Here is a 21355-nt window from a genome sequence, read left to right as displayed (position 1 = left end):
TGTTTATTTTTATATTAAGGGTTTTTTTTGGCCTTTGACAGCTTTAGTTTACATAGTACAGTGAAGACAGTCCAGAAATTTGTGGGATGACAGAGAGGGTAACAAGAGGCGGACCATGAGCTGTCACTCAAACTCGGGTCTAGGGCTAGCGTTTCTAATACTAAAAACAAGCGGAAAATGTTAAAATAAAGATATTTCTGGTAAGGGATGTTTTGACAACCACCTAACAACGCCCAAGCAACCATACATAACCTCCTAACAACCATCATGCAATTATAACGGCAACCACAAAGAAAAACTCCTCACAATGTTCTTCAAAACAATGATATAACAAAAAATGATGAACCATGTTTTGTACCTCAGTCTATTTGAAAATCCAAGCAGCCCCAAAACCCAGGAGACAAACACACCAATATGTGCACATGCATCAAAAGTAGAAAGTAAAAGGTCAGTAAAAAAGATAGTTTTCTCAGTAGAGCAGCAGTGTCCAGCTGCGGCTGTCTTTATAATGTATGTCTGTTGGCTTGGACAGCCGTGAATTCTCTGTTTGCCCTTTATTTGCACTGGGACGTGATCGTTTAATGGCTCGTCTTTATTTGAACTAATGATTAAGCTGTTGCCGTTTGTTTTCTGAGACAATGGACCTGAGAATGTCTCCCACTGATCCACCAGGCCCACAAATCAGTGCGGCACTCCAGACGTCACAGAAGCAAACAAGAGTCCTCCACAGACGCGTGCTACAAAACAACAACTACCTGTGACACAGTCCACAGCAGTCCAAAGGTCTAGCTATTAACTTTGTGTTTGTGTTCTGTCCTGTTCCATATTATCTGTTCATTTTATTTTTATGTTCTTTTCAATTTGGCAACTTATACATTTTTTTTAGCTATTATTACCCAGCTCTGCTCACAACATCCCCATGTTAAAACAGCAAACAACAAAAGAGATCCAAAAAGAATACCCTTGGAGGACACGCGGGATGTTCTAGACAATGCCTTCGGCGTGCTAAAAAACAGAGGAGATTGTGATCACTGTCAGAGAGAAAGACGGGGCGAGAGTACACAAACTCCCACAGCTCTGAGGCCATGTACTGAATCCTAATCAGTACAAAGGGAGGCTGACTTACAGCTATGCAGCAAAGCGGGTCCCTCTTGTTTGTTGGTAAAACCCAAAATAGAACAAGAGTCATTCTGGAATGAGATGGAGGGGTTTGCCAATGACCAATTTGCGGGCGAAGCAGATGGCAAACTGTTTGTTACTGAACGCTCCTGGTTTCAGTTTCGCTAGTCACTCAATCATTAGATATAAGAAAATCTTGCATTCCTTAGAGAAGCTTAATTTATGACGGTCCAATGACCCAGCAGGCCACAACTACCCCACCAACGAGGATCAAAACTATTAAGGAGGGAAAAACCCTCAGCTTCACAAACATAAATAGGCAGGGCTGCCGGTTATACTTTTACCAAGCCCATTACAGCAGTATAGTAGAATTAGCTTGACATTAGAGTCAAAGTTAAGATTTAGGACAGGACACAAATGCTAAACCCGTGATGCTGCAGCTTTCCTCACTGTAGGCTGAACATCTCATTTATTGTTGTGCATGTAATAATGATGAGAAAGAGTAGACAGTCGAGTGAGGGCTCCGTCTTACTGCTGTCGGGTACCTGGAGGTCCACGAGGGCCTGAAGGAGCGCAGCTGCGTTTCACCTGCTCTAGGCCATGACTGACTACAAAGAGACCAGATACGGTTTCAACATGTAGCTCACAAAGAGGTGTGAAACAAAATACTCTCTTTAGTCCTTAAAATGAGTCATCTGAGTAAAGCACAGGATCATCATTTTGTCCTGAAATTCCCATATTTATCTTTTTCTCAGGCGATCCACCCATGACCTACATTCTTTTTTGAAGTACCCCTAGAAATTTTGAAAAGATTTGTTCACCCAAATTTTAAATCCTATATGGCATTATTTCTTCCGCCAAGTACAAACAATTCGCTTTTTGAACCCCTAGCTGGGATACTGTGATTTAGGCTAATGAAAACATCTTCTAATAGTTGCAAAAGGACTATTACAGTACACATTTGTCATCAAACAGGAAAGTCTAGTGTACAATTATAAAACAACACAACACAATCGTAATTGGATTCAAAGCAACTCCTGCATTCTTTCTTGTTTCGACCAGTTAACATTCACAGCCGGTTCATCATTCAGCATCAAAATAACTGTCATGTTAATTCAATGTACTGTGCCTCACGTAAACAACATTACTAAAGGCAAAGAATCTGATGAATCCATTTACAAAGCCTTTAACAAATTACTCTAGAAGACGCTTTGTGAGCATCATGGTGTGCAACTTGAGCATGCCAGATGTGTTCCAGTAGCTTCATGGCACACGTGCTGGCTAATACAGACACACCCTCCGCCCATCTTAAACTAAATAAAACATTTACGCCAAAGTGCCACTCTTATCTGTAATCCAACAAGGAAGCAGCGCATAACATGTAAGATAAACTCCAATGGTTTCCCTCTGTCAAGAAATCGCTACAACGCTCTGCCTACAGATCACAGAGCTGCCCAAGACTTTTTATTTTTATTTCAACACAAGCCGGTGTTTATAAATAATAGATTTTAAACACCAAAACACCAAAAACCCAAGACAATAACAATCTTACATTTATCACTAAAGGGATATGTTGCAACAGGGCCCTGATCTTCTTCAACATGAGGTATGTAATACAATTTAAAGTTATCAATATAAAGAAAAAAACATGTTGTTGCGATAAAACGTTCATGAGAAAATTCTGACTTGACTTGTGCATAACACAGTGTCCAACCATTGCACAACAAACTGTGAAGAAAATAAACACGGGCAAAAACACATAATTTCATAGCCTGTCATTTAAGTCATCGCTTGTGGAAAACTGTAGGAAAAAAAGATTCGGTTGGAGACATTGTGAGAGATGTTCAACCTGGAAAGAAATCTGCTTCCTGTTCCACAAGTACATGTTCATTTTAAATGATGTGCTTGTACTCTCAAGAAGAGCCAGTTGGCTCCACGTGTGCGAGAGCTGGGCAAGTTTATGGGAGTTGCCTGGAAAGACTGTGATCATGAAGGAGGGAAATAGAGAGAGAGAGAGAGCATGGACTTACGTCAAAAGCTTCCCGCCGCAGCCCTTCAGTATTCCTCAGCCAACATTGGCTCAGCTCGCTAAGTTCCAGAATGGGTTGAACTTTTAGTTGAACAGTGTCACCTGATTGCCGAATCATCTCCACGATCTCATCCCTGTTCTTGTTCTCCACATTGCGACCGTTGATCTCCACCAGCCTATCTCCAGGCACTAAGCCAAGGGCAATATCTTTAGTGCCAGCACCGGGCTCTGCAAAGTGAACCACTCGTCGATAAACCCCTCCATCCGTCCCGCGATCCAACATAGTGGTGCGGCGCAGGGAGAACCCAAAATCTCCAGTGTTCCGCCTCTGGAGCACCAGCTCCCGAACCTCGGGCGTCTGCGGGGGCACAACGGCAGGCAGACGAAGATCCGCAGGGAATGTCTTATCCACAATCTCAGGAATCTGCACCTTCTTCACTGCAGGAGGAGGTGGAGGCGGCTGCTGCTGTTGATGGCTTTGTTTACGTTGAGGGTCAAAGACCTTGGACTCCACCTGTGGAGATGGGGCGGCAGAATTCTGGCCAGAGGGTGTGGAGTCCTCAGACTGACTCTCATCTTTATTCCGTTGAGAAAATGAGAAACGCTTCATGATTGAACCCATTTGTGAGTTTTGCATGGCAAGGGCGCCAAACCTAGCCGCTCTTTCCTTAACGGAACCACGGTGGCCGTCCTGGCCATAATCGCCCTTCAGATCATCGCTGGAGCTGGCCGCGCTTAGCTGATCTGCATCCAGGACCACGCTGCTGCGGTTACTGAGGCCATCAGACTCTATGTCGGTTAGATTGAGCTCAGTGCTGCTGGCAACTTTAATAGGGATCGGGTTGGAGATCTCCAGCTTGTTCTTGGAGTCGCGCTTTGAGCTCCGGTTGAGGTTGAAGAAGCCTCGTCTCATGCTCATCTCATCGAGGCTTCTGAGCTCGGCTGCCGACATTCTTTCCCTCCGGTCCCTCTTTTCTTTCTTCTCCTTCTTAACTCCATCCTTCTCCTTGTCTTTTTTCATCAAGTTGAACATGATGACCCCAAAAGTTGTCTAGGTTCCACTAGAGAAGCACCAATATTTTCACAAGTGAGGGATTTTTCCATGCAGAAACAGTAGTTTCAGTAAATCCAGAAAGGATTACGCGTGGCTCCCTGGGGAGAGACACATATCATATCAATAAATGCATCTCAAAAAAGGTTTTCTCCTGGTACAAAGGCAAAATTAAACTGCAACTGAACTTCTGGTGTTATAGAATAACTTACAATTATTTTGTGGATAAAGATATTTATTAGTTATAGTGAAATTACCTAGAAATATCCTAAACACAACAAACAAACATCCCACTATCTTTCTTCAAACCATGAAGTCACACGCTAACATTCAACCTTCATCACTAAAGAAAAATTGACTCCACTATTAACCTCTAGACAAAATTTGTTGTAGTCTAATGAAGACGATGTGTCTTTATGAGACTATAGGCATGTTAAACAGGGTTTAAGGCATTAGGGAGTTGCTGTGAAAGCCATGGGCCTCTAACATTCCTATTTTCCCACCAGCGGGAGATTTCATCATGCAAACAAGTTCCAATAACTAGGGGACAAATTCTTCCTCATAATACATTACATTTAATTCTTCCATGCCCATAAAAGGCTTGATGTTGGCTTAATGCAACATGACACTACTTACTACCTACAGTACCTACCCAACTAGTTTCGCTAATATTCACAGTTACTTTCAGGTAGAAACCTAATTCATAAATGCAGATAAAAAGAATTGATAAAAAAAACATGACAATAAAAATATTATGATAACAATTTATCTATCCAAGTATATGATCGCAAGTATTAGTGGACACAGTGATAAAGATTTAAGATCTAAGAGTAAGTTTTAATAGGTCAGACACTGCACAGATTATTATTATATATATATATATATATATATATATGTGTGTTTATAAACATGCATTAATAATGTTATAAGATAACTACTCATACTATATACACATAATTGTGGTTACTATAGTTGTTGACAAGAGATGATAACATGACAGGAGTCACATGACAATATGTCCTGCAGCGTGACATTTCTTTTTCTTTCATTTAAATCATTAAAAAAATGACCATATTACTATAACACTTTACTTAGTACATGCAGTTTAAATAACTGGATACATAAGCAAACATTTTTACTTTTAACTATTTATCACAGCAGATTCACTTCAATTCAAGTGATAGTTCACCCAAAAATGAAAATTCTGTCATCATTTATTCACCCTCTTGTTATTTCAAACCAGAATGACTTTCTTCCGCAGAACAAGTTTTTGACCAAACAGCGAGTGCAGCCATTGCCTTGCATTTGTTTTGCCTCCACACAATAGAAGTCAATGGGTGCCAACGCTGTTCGGTTATCAACATTCTTCAAAATATTTTCTTTTGTGTTCAGCGGAGGAAAGAAAGTCATACAGGTTTGAAATTTTATTTTTAAGTGAACTATAACTAACTATACTTTTATTGTTAAAAGCGTATTTAAATGATCAAGAAATTGCTACCAAATACAGCAAAATACATATAAAGTTAAAACAAATCCCTTTATATAGTCACATAATGGTCAACTTCACTTCCCTGTGCTACTACAAAACAATGTAGTAATTAAAATAATTTGTATTATTCATGTCATCAAAAGTCACCATAAATATTGCAGTTTTTTTAACTAAACCTACCAAATAAATTACTTTAGTCATTTTACTGATAAGCATATATAGAAAAAGCTCAGGCTGTATTGCTGTCCTAGGTGAGTCTCATTCTGACATGAATCTAAAGTGGTGAATGGCCAGTGCGCGCTCTCCTCTTTCACACCTACTGTTACAATATAACACTGTTCTTCCAGTGTAATAAAACGCAGCTTTGTACATTGTAACATTGTCGCATTAAAGGCCAGACATAAACCCATGGCACATTTCCCCAAAAGGTAAATACTGTAAGACCAGAAACGCTCTTATATAAATTTGCCCGGTCAGTCAACCGAAGAGACTCGTCAATCATATGCGGCAAAAAAGCCAAACGCTAAAGCTCAAGATCAGCCGCTAATCCTTTAAATTAGCTAGACATGTTAAACACACACCAATGCATTTGCATTTCAGCGTTAAACCCAAGTCACGGGTCTATCCAGTCTATTACTCCGCAAGGCAACTAATAAAACAGTAAACGTAACGATCACCCGGCTACTGTTAGCAGGTCAGTTAGCATGAGTAAGTGGCTGATAGAGGTCCTTTCTTCGCCTCTATATTCCAGCAGCAGACTGCTGTTGATTCCATGCTCACATCCCTGACATGGGATTTTACCACCTGAAAAGAACTGGATGTTTCCTGGTTTGCGGACTTAAACCAAACATATAAGTACGTCAAAGTCTGTTATACTCACCGCTGTGAGATATCCAGTTTTTGCCAGTGAACGGTATTGTTTCTGTTCGCTCGGTCCTCTAGATGGGCGCAGCTGAACGTGAGCAGGCAGGCAGTGTTGTAAATGTAATGGTAAAGGCGGTAGGTTGGCCTCATGTCGCTCATTGTTCCAGTTGAGATGAAATAGCGACGCATGCTGGACGCGTTTTTTAACTACAGGTTCAAACTAATACGGTGTCGTGATGTAAACAGGTCAGATTCAGGTCAAAAGAAAGACACATGATAACCATGTTAAACATGATCACGTGTAAATATAGGGAATGTTGTGCGTTGGTCTTACATATAAATTAAATACGTGTACACGATCGTGTTTAAAGAATTGTTACATTGACTGTTACTGTTTTAAACCACCAAGGTGTTGTGTAATTGTGTAAATATCTTGTGTTGTGGTCAGCCTTTACACATTTATGAAGTAGTAATTTTGTCAATATTATTTTATAATCTATTGTATTATATTGTATTATATTGTATTATATTGTATTATATTGTATTATATTGTATTATATTATATTATATTATATTATATTATATTATATTATATTATATTATATTATATTATATTATATTATATTATATTATATTATATTATATTATATTATATTATATTATATTATATTATATTATATGTGTTGTGTTGTCGTACCATATCACCATATCAATCATATCATATTGTTGTTAAGTTATTGTCATTCTCAGAACCCTGTTTCTTTTGCGTCTTGGGCCACATCATATTATACTGAATGCTCACTTGCACTAATGGACCACTTTCATAACTGCATTAACTCCTCTACTGCACTGTAACTTCAATGACTGCACTAACCTATCTACTGCAATGTAACTCTATCAACTGCATCCACTCACCTATTGCACTGTAACTTCAATAACTGCATTAACTAATGCACTGTAACCTTATTAACTGCATTAACCCGTATACTGCACCGTAACTTTGATAACCGCATTAACTCATATACTGCACCGTACCTTTAATAGCTGCATAACTCATCCATTGCACTGTAACATCAACAACTGAGTTAACTCATCTATTGCACTGCAACTTTAATAGTATGTCTATAATTTATGCACACTTAAGTCACTCGCACTATTGTTTAGTCTAAATTATTATCTGTACATATCCACCTGTACATTAATGTTCATAGTATATAGCCATCTGTATAATATTTTCCTAATATTGTATTCTGTATTTATTCACTGTATATCCTGCACTTGCTTATTGCACTTCTGGTTAGACCTAAACTACATTTCGTTACACTGTACTTTTATATGTGTAATGACAATAAAGTTTAATCATTTACATATTTGTAGCATATAAACATATAAAATAACCATACTCATAATATATACAAATAGGCCCAGTGATTAGATTAAATTAAAATGACAACAGTAGAATTAATTAAATAATCTAACGCATTTTTTCCAACAAAGAAAAAAGATTCCCCGTGGCCATTATTTTGAATTGCAGTCGATCAAGTCAGTTCAGAGATCAAGCGAGGCTCCGTCTAGTGCTACGTCATTGCCTAAAGCGTCACAGAAGAGGCGGGGTCTGTCGATCGGGGATGAGCTTTAAACATGATAGCATAACGCAAAGGATGTGTTCTCCACCATAACAATCCGTTTCGACCTCGAAAAGCGCTTCCAGCTGCGGGGGTGCATGAGGAGCGACAGAGTAAAAAGTTTTCCCTCGATCAGGTAGCGAAGGAGGTGAAAGTAGCAGAGGAAGCGGGTGGGCTGTGGTTGGATTTAGTGAAATAAAACAATATGGCCGCGGTGGAGCTGGAATGGATCCCCGAGACCCTGTACAACACCGCTATCTCAGCCGTGGTTGATAACTACGGCCGATCGCGAAGGGACATCCGCTCTCTGCCTGAAAATATACAGTTTGATGTGTACTACAAGGTAAGAGCGAAGGAGAACGAGTCCGAATTACAAATGTAAAGCGGTTGACACTTAACTAGCAGGTCGGCTAACAAACACTGAACCAGCCTAATAGAAAATTGCTGTTCACGGAGAGACGTGAGCAGGAAAAAGATGATTTAACCTTTGTGTTTCAAACGTATGCTAATGACAGCTTTTTGTAAGGATTCTGTAGTAAAGATAATAGATTTTCTCCATGTGACACATTAGGTTTTATGAAATGGATTTGGGTGGACAACATGTTCCACTTATCTTAGCATGTTATTACGTTAGCTTATCTTTTGCTGTAAAGCGGGCTGAGATGCAAGACCCTTCGTTAGTTAACCATAAACACTTTACAGTTTACAGTTTCACTCGTTATTTACCTTTGACTACTAGCTGGGTAGAAAACGCGTGATATACGAATGTATATATTTAAACCAGAACTCATTTATGCACGTATATGCCATGCCATTTATAAATGCTCTGAATGGTTTGCCATTGACTGTTATTACGATGGCATAATGTACACTATCTGTTACTGTGGTCACAGTTATTGAACAGCCCAGTCCAATTACTTATTACTTTTCATGTTAATAATCTTATGTTTGGTGACGTATGTTTTCAAGTCAAGTCAGTATTTAAAAGCACCACCAAATATTGCTTAGTTCTTGGATTTTGAGGTAGTTTGTTGCATCCTGTTATGCTGATACTATTTTCTTTATAATTCAATGCACATTTTTGGATAATTATGACCAATATTTGTCTGTGTGTGTTTAGACCAACCTCTAGTTTGTACACGAAACTGTCAAAGTGATGACTAATATAATGTTGAAGTTTAGTACATTTATTAGATGTCTTGTAGATGTAGCTGTAGTGTTATATTCCTGGTCTTCCTGATTTGGCCAAGTGAGAGATGTTCTTGGGTCAACATGCCAGTCAACCAATCAGATTTGACAGACACGTTTACAGGTAATGTGAAGTTACAACCAGGGTTAGGTGCTTGTTATTCCCATTCATTTCCCTCTGGTTTTATTTATGGTAGGGTGGTGATAGGGTTTTCTACAAAAAACAATGTTGTGCCAAGGTCAACAAACAATGTTGCCATCAAAACATCTCTCATTTTGCCAAACAAGACTTTAGCCAACATTTGACTTTGCAGAACCAGTTCAAAGCTGGTGTGAAAATGCCGGAATAAATAGAGAAATTTTGAATGTTTACATTCTCGTATAGTTTCTCTTTTTAGGATAATAGTGCATATTATGGTGCTGGTGTTGAATTACTATTTTGCTAAAATAGTTTAATCCTTGTATTGTCTTTCACTGCTTTTTAAATCCCGTTTAGAACTCACAGTACGTTAATCACAGGCTTAAATTTGGTGTTGAATACCAGATGTAGCGTATAAAAAACCTCAGTTGGAATGAAAACAAAGGTTGGCCCACACATTGGTCTTGCACAAACTCTTCCTGTTTGTACATTCTGTCTACTATGGGTACTTTTCTTAGTTTTCTGGGAGTGAGCACTCCTGAGGGAAAGGCTGAGTTGTCTTTGTTGTGTCACAGGTATAATAGGGGTCAGCAAGCTCACATTTCTTCATGTATTCCAGCTTTACCAGCAAGGCCGGCTCTGCCAGCTGGGAGGGGAGTTCTGTGAGCTGGAGGTCTTCGCAAAAGTCCTCAGGGCTTCCGACAAAAGGTATTTGACATCAACAGTTAGCAGAGATATATCAAATATGACCTATCTATTAGTGGTGTGACGAGATACTTATCCAACGAAGCGAGAAGAGACATGAGACTGAGTTCACGAAGTGGCGATTATATCACACTGTCAATCCTTCCTTCCTCGACTGACTGAACCCTCACAGCCTTCAGACAAACAGTTAAAACTATATACACACACCATGTTTTATGCTAACATTGCACCTATGTAAGAGACAGCCGATCCGTATTTGAAGAGGTTTGCCTGTGTATTTATTTAAAATAACGTAATGTGAACTTGCAATTGGTATTCTCAACTTGTTGTGGTATAGTCCGCTACGCGCTCTTGAATCGTGAACCAACATAAAAACAAGTTCACGAGGCGCTGCAATTTTGAAAACGTGTGGATCTTGTGTTCTCAGGAGATACATCAGATCTCTCGAGATCTCGTCACACCCCTACTACTATCTATGGCCTTTTGTATGAGATGTGTGTGTATTTATTTTAGATGATTCAAATCTCGCATGCCTTTGTGTGGTTTAGATCTTGGTTGCCATCTTTAGCCGACTTTAGACTAATCTAAGATGAATTATATAACCTTTTTTAATAATAAAATTAATTAGCAAAATTGTATTAAAGTTATTGTATATACAACAGCTTTATATTGTTCGTGTCAGATGGTTTAGATATATGTCTGTGTACTGTGGATATGTATTTATAAACGCATACTCTACATCAGAGGTCGGCAACAGGCGGCCCTCAGGACAAAACTGGCCCACCAGCAATAATATCTGGCCCGCGCCAGCATGATTATTTTGCCCGCAGCTGGTTCTGAAATAGATCCGTCACAATCACGTCTGTAGTGAATTTTCCTTCAAAAATAAATGACGAGAACGTTTTTGCAGCAATGTTTTATTTTTAAATGAATTGAGAGCTTTAAATTTGCAAAGTTCTCAAAGATATTCAAAGGAGTCTGTTGATCGCCAGACACACTTCTAAAATAGTCGTCAGGAAATATGGTGTATGAAAAAACTAACAGTGAACCATTGAATCGTTAGCTTATAACGCGGGGCTTTAGCACCAACATGTGAACAATCACAAAGCAAATTCAGCTTTTTTTTATGTGCCATGCTTCGTCTTGTGGTGCCATCTAATATTATATTCTTTGCAAGCAGCAACAACTTTGTTGCAGATAAGACACAGCGGCTTTGCATTCACAAAACTAGGTAGGATGAATGCATTAGTTGTCTTTCCATTCCTCTCTGTATGCCCTATTTTCGCTGTCAACTTTCCTCTTTAGACTCTTTAATAGTGCCATTTTCTCTCACCATCTAGCTAGCTTAAATGTTAACATCACTGCACATGACGTAATGGCGTTCCCCCAAGCAGGCAAATGCGGTTTAGTACGTGAGGAATGTAAAAATAGGCTACGTTAATTGATCGTATAAATATTATGGAATTATGTAATTATATTTTAAAAGTAGGCTATTCTAGTTGCATTTTTCATTAATTAATTTCTTAAATTATCCTTTATTCTGGCCCACCATCTAGCTCAAATTCATTTTTTGGCCCGGTACCAAACTTACTTTCCGACCCCTGCACTACATGCATTTATTTAGGAAAAAATGTAATAATGAATAAAGATTTATCATTTAATTTATCAGTAAATATAAAGAAATACATTAAAATACTTGCTAAATATGTATGCATGTTTGTGTTTGTTTATAAATACAAAATGAATAAACTCTGTGCACAGACATATATAATGTAAACACATACTTTATTCTGGATGCGATACGTCAGTTGACAGCCCTACTTTTATCCCAAAAAACAAGTAAAATAATTTTTCATGTGTCCATTCCTTTCATTGATGGAAAATTAGAATATGTATTTCTCCCACAGGCACCTCCTGCACCACTGCTTCCAGGCTCTGATGGATCACGGCGTGAAGGTCGCTTCAGTCCTGGCCAACTCCTTCAGTCGCCGATGTTCATACATTGCAGAGTCAGATGCGCATGTTAAAGAAAAAGCTATTCAATTTGGATTTATTCTAGGTAGGCGAGTGTGCATTACGCTTACATAACTATAATCTTTTGCTTGTTTTGCTAGCTGTTGGAGTAATGCTTTTCTGTCCCAGGTGGTTTCTTATCGGATGCTGGTTGGTATGGAGACGCCGAGAAGGTCTTCCTTTCTTGTCTCCAGCTGTGCACTCTACACGATGAGGTTCTTCATTGGTATCGTGCAGTGGAGTGTTGCGTCAGGTGAGGTTTAGGAAGAGCTTGTTTTTTATAATGTGAATAAATTTTTGATTCTTAGTATGTTCCTATTGTGGACAAAGACCCAACCTTATTTTGTTTGCCAGGTTACTTCACGTGCGTAACGGCAATTGCAAATACCACCTGGGAGAAGAGACCTTTAAACAGGCCCAGTCTTACATGGACAAACTAGCCAAATACGGCCATCAAGCCAATAAGGCTGCCCTGTATGGTGAACTTTGTGCCCTGCTCTTTGCCAAAAGCCACTATGATGAGGTAAGGTCTCCCAATGCAACATTAAATAGCCGTTTGGAGGAATCATGCTTTTCAGTTGCTAATCTGAGAATTCCTTGTGTGTTTCAGGCATATAGGTGGTGTATAGAAGCTATGAGGGAGATCACAGTTGGTTTACCTGTGAAAGTAGTCGTTGATGTTCTCAGGCAAGCCTCTAAGGTTAGTGGAACATTTTTGTTAAATATAAACTTGTTGATTTGGTATTGAATCAAATCAACAGTTGTAATCTGAACCGAATCAAATGATGAATTCAGTGCTTTCTCTGTTCAAAGGTTATGCAAGTTAAAGTTTTTGTGAATATGTAAACTTTTGATCCATCATCACGATAAGTGACGCATCCATATTGATCTCAACAGGCTTGTGTTGTTAAGCGGGAGTTCAGGAAAGCTGAACAATTGATAAAACATGCAGTGTTTTTGGCACGGTAAGATATCGGTCATGAGAAGTGTTTTCATTGAAAGCACGTAATGATGTTGAAATTGTTCAGTTTGACAATGATGAAATGCATATGTATTATCACATTTTATTAACAGGGAGCATTTTGGACACAAGCACCCAAAATACTCAGATACGCTACTAGATTATGGATTTTATCTTTTAAATGTGGACAACATCTGTCAGTCAGTGATCATTTACCAGGTGAGCTGAGAATCATCAAAGCTTTAAATATATTAGCTGTTCTATTTTATAAATTGAAAAATTTGCAATTTGGTTATTGATGTGTTCGACCCTTAGACTGCACTGGATATACGGCAGTCAGTGTTTGGAGGAAAAAACATCCATGTTGCCACTGCACATGAAGACCTGGCATACTCATCCTATGTCCATCAGTACAGCTCTGGTAAATTTGACAACGCACTGTGAGTATCTTAGTCCTGTCTGTCAGTTGTTCATATATTGTATTAAGTATTTTTTAGGTAGGCTTTTTCATGATTGTTTTTATGCTTGTATTTAGTTTGTATTAATGGTAATTAATGATGATTGTTGGTAATGTTGATACTATACGGTGTCCTTGAGTGTCATAAAAATGTAATGTAATAATATTGAGTCTTTGAAAACTAAGCTTTATTTAACTTTGAAAAGTTGACATCTGTGTCGTGTGGGTGGCGGAGAATACATTTAGGTCAGAGGCAGCTAGCTGTTCTTATTTAAATGACTTGGAAAACAAATATTCCTCATATTAGGCACGCTCTAAAAATACAAATCATTTCATTTGTGCAATGAGTCATTTCTTGGAGATGCCACATTGGTGTATTCATGTCAAGACAGTTTTTTGGATTGGAACTAATCTCACATGAACTTTTATACCATTATACCATTTATACCATTATTTGTCCCCTGAGTGGTTGATCTTTAAAAATACGAGTACATCACATTATGCCCAGTAGTCGTCCTAACCTTTAACGCGGTTAAGGCGTTCCGTTCAAACTGTTTTTTGTTTCCCTCTGGTTTTTCACGGAAGTGTTTATTGAAAAACATGTACCCATGCCACACTTTTTGCTGGTAGATTCCACGCTGAACGTGCCATAGACATCATAACTCATATTCTCCCTGAAGACCATCTGCTGCTGGCCTCGTCCAAGAGGGTGAAAGGTGAGACTAACACATCTACAACATTTTATAACTTCCCTCAGTCACAGATACGTTTCTGGAATGACTTGAAAAGTAACTTTAAGGTGATTCGATTTTTCTAGTTCTTTTCAGTTATAGGTCCAGTGTGTAATTTTTGCGATGCTCTATTGATAGAAATGCAATATAATATACATACAGTGAGGGTGATTTGCTGATTTTGTAAGTTTGCCTGCTTATGAAGAAATAAAGGTTCTATATTTTTTATGGTAAAAAACAGGAGTCAATTTTGGTCTCACAGCACCGTTTCTCCAAAGCCTTTTCTGAATCATTTAGATGTTCATTGTCAAACTTTAGATGAGCCAGTCGGGCCTTCTTGGGCAGGAGGACCTTGCGGGTGCTTCAGGATTTCAATCTATTGTGGCATAGCATGTTACCAATGGTTTGCTTGCTATCTGTGGTCCCAACTTTCTCAGAACCATTAACAAGCTTCTTCCGTGTACAACCCGAATTCTGGAAAAGAATTTGAATAAAAATTTGAATAAAATGAAAACTAAAGGAATTTAAAATCGCATGAGTTAATATTTTTATTCAAAATAGAACATAGATAATATAGCAAATTTTAACCTGCATAATTTTACACTTTTAACCACTAAATTAGCTCATTTAAAATGTGATACCTGCTACAGGTCTCAAAGAAGTTGGGACGGGGGCATGTTTACCATGGTGTAGCATCTCCTTTTCTTTTCAAAACAGTTTGAAGAAGTCTGGGCATTGAGTCTATGAGTTGCTGGAGTTTTGGTGTTGGAATTCGATCCCATTCATGGGTTTCCAGCTGCTGAAGAGTTTGTGGTCATCTTTCACGTATTTTTCGTTTAATGATGCGCCAAATGTTCTCTATAGGCGAAAGATCTGGACTGCAGGCAGGCCAATTCAGTACCTGGACGACGAAGCCATGCTGTTGTTATAGCTGCAGTATGTAGTTTTGCATTGTCCCGCTGAAGTATTACAAGGCCTTCCCTGAAATAGACGTCGTTTGGAGGGAAGCATATGTTGCTCTAAACCGTTATTTCCAACAAGAAATTTGGACTCGTCTGACCATAGAACACTATTTCACTTTGAAATAGTCTTGGCCCACAGGACACGACAGCGCTTCTGGACCATGTTCACATATGGCTTCCTTTTTGCATGATAGAGCTTTAGTTGGCATCTGCTGATGGCACGGCGGATTGTGTTTACCGACAGTGGTTTCTGGAAGTATTCCTGGGCCCATTTAGTAATGTCATTGACACAATCATGCCGATGAGTGATGCAGTGTCATCTGAAGTATTCCACAATCTTTTTACGCAGTCCATCACAGATTGGAGAGCCTCTGCCCATCTTTACTTCTCTAAGACATCCCTTTTATAGCTAATCGTGTTACAGAAATGATTTAGTTGATAACATTTACATTTAGGCATTTGGCAGACGCTTTTATCCAAAGCGACTTACATATCATTATCCTTTTTTTACATAGGTATCTGCAATCCCCTGGGATCGAACCCACAACCTTGCGTTGTAAACGCAATGCTCTTACCACCGCTACAGGAAAGCTGTAGGATAAAAGTGTAAAAATTCTCAGTTTAAATTTAATTTGCTATGTTATCTATGTTCTATTGTGAATAAAATATTGGCTCATGTGATTTGCAAATTCCTTTAGTTTTCATTTGATTCAAATTTAAAAAACGTCCCAACTTTTCAGGGACGATCTTTCCCCCTTTTGGGAAATCTTGCACAGAGCTCCAGACCAGGAGCAATTTATAGTTATTTTGTATTTCTTCGGTTTCCAAATAATCGCACCAACAGTTGTCTCCTTCTCACCAAGTTTATGTCTGTAGCCTATTCAGTGCAGGTCTACAATCTTGTCCCTTACGTCCTTTGAAACCTCTTTGGTCTTGACCATGGTGGTGGAGAGGTTGAAATGGAAGACACAGATTCTGTTGGCACACATCTCTTATATACATAACAAGCTTAGGAGTACTTTCTTAAAGTGACAGGAATAATATGTGGTCCATATAGACACATAACCAATCTGTGGAGCCAGACTTCTTGCTGGTTGGTAGGGTATCAAATACCTATTTCACTGGCTGAAATGCAAATCAATTTATAACCTTTATATAGGTTTTTTTCCCAGATTTGTTTTGGTTGATATTCGGTTTCAATCAGTTAAAATAAACCTACCATAAAAAGTATAGACCCTTCATTTCTTTGTAAGCAGGCAAACTTACAAAATCAGCAGGGGATCAAATCATTATTTCCCTCACTGCAGCTATGCTTTCAGAGGTGTATAAAGACCTTACACAATGAAGCGTTGTGTTTTTATTACCTTATAACAAGCTATTTCTATCTACATACACCGTTGGTCCCCTTGCATGTAATTCGCCATGTTCTGTCAGGCGTGTTTCGAAAGGGAGGGGTGGAGTGAGGGACTGGTAGCAATTCGCAACCTTGCTGCTAGATTTCACTGACTGGATCTTTAAAAATGTGCATTAATATTCTATCTCTAGCACTTATTCTGGAGGAGATTGCCATTGATTGCCATAACAAGGAAACTGAGGAACGCCTCCTGCAGGAAGCCCATGATCTGCACCTCTCCTCCCTCCAGCTGGCCAAAAAAGCCTTTGGGGAATTCAACGTTCAGACAGCAAAACACTATGGCAACCTGGGCCGCCTCTACCAATCCATGCGCAAGTTTAAGGTCGTTATTTAGTCCATATTTTACATGGGATAATTTACCGGAAATTAAAAAATATATTCGCTATATTTGGCAGATATACAAGAAGACTCTTGTAAAGTCAGATGGGTCATATTATATAATATACCAAATTGTCATTTTGAGTAATCTATACTTTTTAATACAATTTTGAGCACCACTTAATCATTGTGTAAGCCATGATTTTTCTCTATTGTGTAAGCCAAATTCAAGGCAGGGTGCTTTTGAGGTTGCTGTCGTGCTAACTGACCTTTCCATGTTGTGGTTTGTAATGCAGGAGGCAGAGGAGATGCACATCAAGGCCATTCAGATCAAGGAGCAGCTGTTGGGACAGGAGGACTATGAAGTGGCCCTGTCTGTGGGACACTTGGCCTCACTCTACAACTACGACATGAATCAGTACGATGACGCCGAGCGCCTCTACTTGCGCTCCATCGCCATTGGTGAGGGTCATTTATTTTGTTATACAGAAATATTTAGAATAATTACCAATCTTACCCACAATGCATTATATGTCAATAAAACCTCATCTGTTATTCAGCTATTACATTAATACAATTTTCACCAGAAATCATAAGTAACAAACACCAGCCAAAATATACAATCACAATAAGTGTAAGTGCATACATAATGAAGTGTATACATAATAAAAAGTTTTTAAAAAGCTCTGTTTTATATCTTTCAGGCAAGAAGCTATTTGGGGAGGGTTACAGTGGACTAGAGTATGATTACAGAGGCCTCATAAAACTGTACAACTCTGTTGGGAACTACGAGAAGGTCTTTGAATACCACAATATTCTGTCCAACTGGAACCGTTTAAGGGACAGGCAGTTTGCAGTAGCGGACGCGCTGGAGGACGTCAACACGAGCCCCCAGGCCACAGAGCAGGTGGTACAGTCCTTCCTGCTGTCCCAGAGCCACGGAGCTGGACGCCCCTGCTTGGGCTAATGGCTTGGACGCCCAATACCCCTCAACTCGAAAAACACATAGATGTGCTCACACGCCCCCATTTTCACACACATTCATAGCGATTTATTCACATTTGGTCAAGAAGGGCGGGGGGTGTGATTATGACCTCGAGCTTGTCAAGCTCTGATTCGATCAACTTTTACCAGCAACTTCCCTCGCCCTGATCGTTATCCTTACCATGGAACAAAAACAGCGTCAACTGTTTAACACTCGTATGGTGAATGGAGGTACTTCACACAAACCGCTTCATTGACTTCAAGAAGACTTGAATAAGAAAAAAGAGCTTTTGCCGTTTTTTGATTTTTGTGTCACCACGATTTAGATTTTTGGAATTGTATTTACATTTGTTTTGTATCTGAAGGAGAGGTGCTCCACACTACAGGTATTCGTTTGTTTATCACTGCATTGTCTTCTTGTGGAGGAAATGCTTGGTTCAGCACTCACCGAATGAGATTTGATGGGGAAAGGTCCCATTGTTCCTATAAATGAGTGAAGAAACAGCCTGTACGCATGCGTGTCCCCATTAACCTGAGGATTAGAGCTTGACTTCATGTAACGCAAAGCTTTGTATTGAGGATTACCTGTGTGCTCTCTGGAAAATGAGATCAGCCATGTTACATTATGGACCATTATGTTTTTTTAAACATTTCATGACACGTGTGGAATCTGTGGACCAGTTACTCTAGATACCATGTTTTAAGTTCTGGTTTTGTATTACTTTAGTACTGACATAGCTTATTTTAAACTGCCAATAATTTATATGCAAGGTATGCTATGACTTGTAGGTGTGTAACATTGCAGATGGATGAGCCAAAACAACTTCTCTTAATAACAAATGTGAAACCATAGTCGACTTCTTTTGCCATAACCATTGAATTCAGCGAGGGGCAAGTATGTTAATCTGGCTTTCTATCAGCCTTATTACACAACACGCTTACACATGCACACAAAATAAGTTGGAGTGGTGGGGACCAGGTTTTCTTTCAGAGCTCAGGCGATGATGAACAGCCCTGGCTTAATGCCAGCTTACTGGACAAACAGAAGGGCTGAGCACAGCACCTGTCTTTGTGTAGAGGCCAGAGAATTGTGGGTATTCCTGGTAAGGGGTGTAATTTAAAGTGGTCATGTGGCAGGCAGCAATTTTGACCATGCAGTTTTACAGCGATGGTTAATTTTTCTCCAAACCCGCTCTGTGTAGCACTGCCTTTTCATCCACTCCTGCGTTCACTTTGTTCACAATCCATAACTGGCTTTGCGCTCATTCAAATCCTTTCAAGGAATCTGGTTCACGTCTTAAAGTTCCATGACGTGTTGTCACACTGTAAGAATATTTTATAAAATAAAACACAGATGCTTATTCAATTGGCACACTTCAAACCGTTTTTGCATCTGCAGGCTAAGTGCCGTTGTGGTCCATCATTAAGCATGCGATGCTAATGTCTTGTGCTCAAACTGAAGTCCCAGCCTTAGACTTAAAGGACTCTCGGTTGCTAGGCATCTGCTTTGTCAGCCTTTTTATATAACTAGACCTACACCTGCCCCATCTGTAAACCGAGCAAAGATCACCTGTAACATGCGAGAGACTTCATATTACAGCCTCTTTTACTCCTTAGAAATCCCTTTATTGATGCGTGTAGAGTCTTGATGTTGATAAATTAGATTTCTGGTGTCTCTATCATACTGGGGATAGCAGAACAGGGTTGCCGGAAGGAATTCGCCTTGGTCAGAAAGATAAAGATGGAGCAATGGAATATTGTAACAAATAAACTGTGATCTTGAAAATTTTGTAAGTGCATTTCCATTGACAATTTGAAGTAGACGGACGTTTAGCGTAGTTCTCATATCAGAAGATTTAGAAGGAAAAAAGAGTTCGAAGCTGTGAAACAAGTGTATACTGAATGAATTTATAACATAGTTCTGAATGCCTCTGAACGTGGTTTAAGGGCTCATTTGTCAACGTTAATTGGCGATTCACGATTGGAAAGAGAAATCTTGATTGTCGGAATGGGCCAGAGTTTCCAAAAACAAAGGTGCTTCTCTGTGTTCTCGTTCTTAGCATGTTTTACTAACTGTGTACATAGATATAGATGTATAGCTACAATTGGTATTGTCCAAGTGAAGTCCGTAAAAAAATACAACTGGTTCTAAAGTGTTGAACTGATCACAGAAATGAACACCACCCCTGGACAATAAAGGCAATCCTGATGGCAAGCAAATGTCCTGTATGACACAGACATGTTGACATGGTTGTAAACAAAACCTTAACGCAAACGCTGTTAACTTGGGATGCCCTGAGAGTTAAAGAGTGTTTAAAAAGGGACCGCAAACCATGAATAATGCTCACTGCATGAGACAGCGCTCATCACATTGATAACTCATACAAAAGGCCTTTTTTAACAATGCAAACCTTTATAAAATCCTCTGACATTCATTTCTGCAATGTGTGTGTATGCTGCCACGTAGATTGTGATTTAGCCAAAGTGCTTTTTCTGATTTCTCTTGCATCACGCTGGTACCCTGGGCATCAGGTAGGATACGGGACCCTTTAAATTGTAAAAACACAACCTAGAAGTGGAAGTGAGCTCTTATTTTATTTTTAATACCTTTTTGTGTCTGTATCCATTTGAGGCTAGAACGCAGTGTGTTTGATGGGGTCCGGTGACGAAGAGGAAAGTGATTAATTTAATACTGACGGTTTCCATGGAAATGTCAGTAACCTGTGCCACAGTGAGCCTCTGCTTGGATACATGTAGGGTTTGGTCATTGGCTTTATGTAACTCGCACCTCAGTAGAGTCTGCTGTACATTGTACATCTGTAACCACCAAATCATTATTAAACTCAATTGTATCCACCGTTGTGAAAATCTGTAACTAATTTTAACACACACAGAAAGAAGAATATAGACCTGTCTTACAATGAGCAATATGGCTTTCAAAGTATTAAAATTCTTTATTTTTGGCCATTAAATGTTTTTTCTTCATGTTTGTGGAGTCTGATGTGTTTAGAATCAATGACTTGAATGAATGAGGCCCCACCAAAACCTCTTGTTTGGGTGGATTGGTGATGAACAGAAAATATTGACTTCAGCGTATGTGCCTTTCGAAGATATTTGTTTGCTTTTTCAGCATTGATGCCATAATAATAGGGCGAGTGGTGCACATGGGGGAGGACCCCTCTCTTTCGAAGCACTACGGTGGCTGACACAGGACCTGGATGTAGTCATATTTTCGCTTCATTGCGAAAGGAGATAACATAATTATGAAACACGCTCTTTAGAGCAGGGGGTCCATTTAGGGCTACT

At 39.2% G+C, this 21355-nt stretch overlaps 2 protein-coding genes across 6 annotated transcripts in view; one reads left to right on the top strand and one right to left on the bottom strand.

The window, feature by feature from the left end:
* Positions 1-6677, bottom strand: part of LOC306908966 (unconventional myosin-XVIIIa-like) — an 88652-nt gene extending 81975 nt beyond the window's left edge. For all 5 annotated transcript variants that reach the window (XM_079482270.1, XM_079482272.1, XM_079482271.1 and 2 more), the window contains exons 1-2: positions 6569-6677; positions 3150-4300 (exon numbers count right to left, since the gene is read on the bottom strand). In XM_079482270.1, coding sequence (XP_079338396.1) covers positions 3150-4181 — 1032 coding nt within the window. In that variant the 5' untranslated portion in view covers positions 4182-4300; positions 6569-6677. The remainder of the gene's footprint in view (positions 1-3149; positions 4301-6568) is intronic.
* Positions 6678-8102: 1425 nt separating this feature from the next.
* On the top strand, positions 8103-21033 carry appbp2 (amyloid beta precursor protein (cytoplasmic tail) binding protein 2). Its single transcript, XM_079481132.1, has 13 exons — positions 8103-8520; positions 10124-10212; positions 12117-12268; positions 12352-12475; positions 12577-12745; positions 12833-12922; positions 13120-13187; positions 13297-13402; positions 13499-13623; positions 14271-14356; positions 16879-17069; positions 17362-17527; positions 17770-21033. Exons 1-13 carry the CDS (start codon positions 8383-8385, stop codon positions 18030-18032), a joined length of 1767 nt encoding a protein of 588 aa, XP_079337258.1. The 5' UTR covers positions 8103-8382; the 3' UTR covers positions 18033-21033.
* The last annotated feature ends 322 nt before the right edge of the window (positions 21034-21355 follow it).

The sequence above is a fragment of the Barbatula barbatula genome (assembly GCF_947034865.1).
Source record: "Barbatula barbatula genome assembly, chromosome: 19".
NCBI lineage: Eukaryota > Metazoa > Chordata > Actinopteri > Cypriniformes > Nemacheilidae > Barbatula > Barbatula barbatula.
This window is presented reverse-complemented; position numbering and strand designations above follow the sequence as displayed.